At 40.6% G+C, this 1,781-nt stretch overlaps 1 protein-coding gene across 1 annotated transcript in view; it reads right to left on the reverse strand.

Moving 5' to 3' along the window:
* The window catches only part of CDH9 (cadherin 9, type 2 (T1-cadherin)), a gene marked incomplete at its 5' end in the record, with an annotated part of 45,390 nt that overhangs the window by 2,322 nt on the left and 41,287 nt on the right, over window positions 1-1,781 (reverse strand). Inside the window, 2 exons of the mRNA XM_008936265.1 lie at window positions 726-977; window positions 1,078-1,195. Coding sequence (XP_008934513.1) covers window positions 726-977; window positions 1,078-1,195 — 370 coding nt within the window. The remainder of the gene's footprint in view (window positions 1-725; window positions 978-1,077; window positions 1,196-1,781) is intronic.

The raw sequence follows: 1,781 nt of genomic DNA on the forward strand, positions 1-1,781 counted from the left end.
AGAGTTTGTTTGGAAAGTAGAGGTGATGGCACTTTTAAGGAGGCATTTCTCTAGTAAACAAAACATACATGTTGCAATTTTTATATTCTTAACATGAGGTTATGAACTAACATTTATCCTTGTTTCTTCAAATATCACCTCATCTTTCTGACGCTTCTGCTCTCCAACAACCCATCTAATGTCTCAAGCTCACATATTAATTAATCAACTGTTCTCACTACCACTTGCAAGCAACTGAACATTTCTCCTCTATGTTTTTGAGCTAAATATTTCCTGAGTATGAAGATGACAAATCATTCATGATTAAATAGCTAACGTAATTGATAATTTTTTAATCACTGAGAAAGTTAGCACTCAGCCTTGGGAGTAGGATTTTAAAGTCCCAGACATAAATGAAGATCTGTTTATAACATAAAATTTTACTCAAATAAGAGTGGTATCTAAAATGGACCCTTGATTTTCAGATTTATTTCATCTACATAATGTTGATAGTTTCATTCTTTTTGCACATTCTTCCAAACAGCAATGATGATAAGCAGCCCATCTTAGCTCCCTCTCCCTCTCTCCCAGCCCCTTATAAAAGAGTTGTTAAAAAAAATAAAAAAAAAGACCACATCTGATATGAAATATTGCTCTGCAGAGTCATGTGAAAAAGAGGTTGAAGAACATCAGAGGTCTAGAAGTAGCCAGACCTTTTCCTGGTCAGGCTCATTACAGGTACTTGCCTAGCAGGATAAGGATGCAGAGGAGGATGGCAACCAGCGCCCCCGTGCTGAGGCCAGCAGGGAGGAGCAAGGCCTCGGCGCTGCAGGACTGCATGTTCCCCCGGCTGTCGCAGGCACACACCCGAATGGTCAGCGTGCCAGTGCTGCTCTGGATGGGGTAGTCATTGTCAAATATTATGATTGGCAGGAAATAGGTACTTGTCTTACTGCGGCTGTATCCATTTCTTCTAGTCATAATTGCTGCTGTGTTATCTAGAATGGAGCAGCAGAATAAATAAAAGTTGGCAGATGAAGGTTTATGTGGTATTTGGGATGATGAGTGGGTGAGGAGGTGATACTGGTTAGCAGTTACCTTTATTGTCTACAATGGAGAAGTTTGGTTGAACAGTGAATTCTGGCACCAACTCAAAGAAAAATTTGTGTCCTCGAGAAGGCTCATCTTTGTCAACTGCACTCACAGTCTGTATCAGCTGTAAAGAAAAGAGTATTTCATGCTATTTTAGAAATATTTGATTTGAAATAAGGACTCTGCCTTTCATGTCCAGTAAAAATCCAGTGAATCTCTATCTGAACACACAAGTTGATGTCCTAACCCAAACACTCACCACATAAACATAGGTGAGTTTGCAGTAAGCAAACAGTTGTTTCATTGTTTAAACACTTAAAAGAGGATGAAAAAGGGGACAGTCCTCATTTCAAGACAGCCATGTCCTTTAATTTGTACTCCAGTATCTTGCAGTGATACAGAAACAATTGCCCTTCTACATAACCTATAAACCCTGTGGCCTCATGTGGCAGTGACACAGTGTAGTGCATAAACCAGTTGTCAAATGAATCTAATTCTCAGTCCACCTCATCTGGTCCTGGCAATACTGTCACGGGCAAGGTGCTCAGTTCTCCTGAGGTAATAAAAAGAGATGCTTTACACCCTCCTAAACTGAAATCTCTGTCTGGGAAGCTTTACAGCTGCCCTACAAAGGCCACTCAAGCCCAGCTGGCAAGGAGTTGTCATGATGCCAGGGTCAGAGCAGAATGAAATGAAAGAGAGAGGTTCAG

Source organism: Merops nubicus, unplaced genomic scaffold, assembly GCF_000691845.1.
Source record: "Merops nubicus isolate BGI_N331 unplaced genomic scaffold, ASM69184v1 scaffold2450, whole genome shotgun sequence".
Lineage (NCBI taxonomy): Eukaryota > Metazoa > Chordata > Aves > Coraciiformes > Meropidae > Merops > Merops nubicus.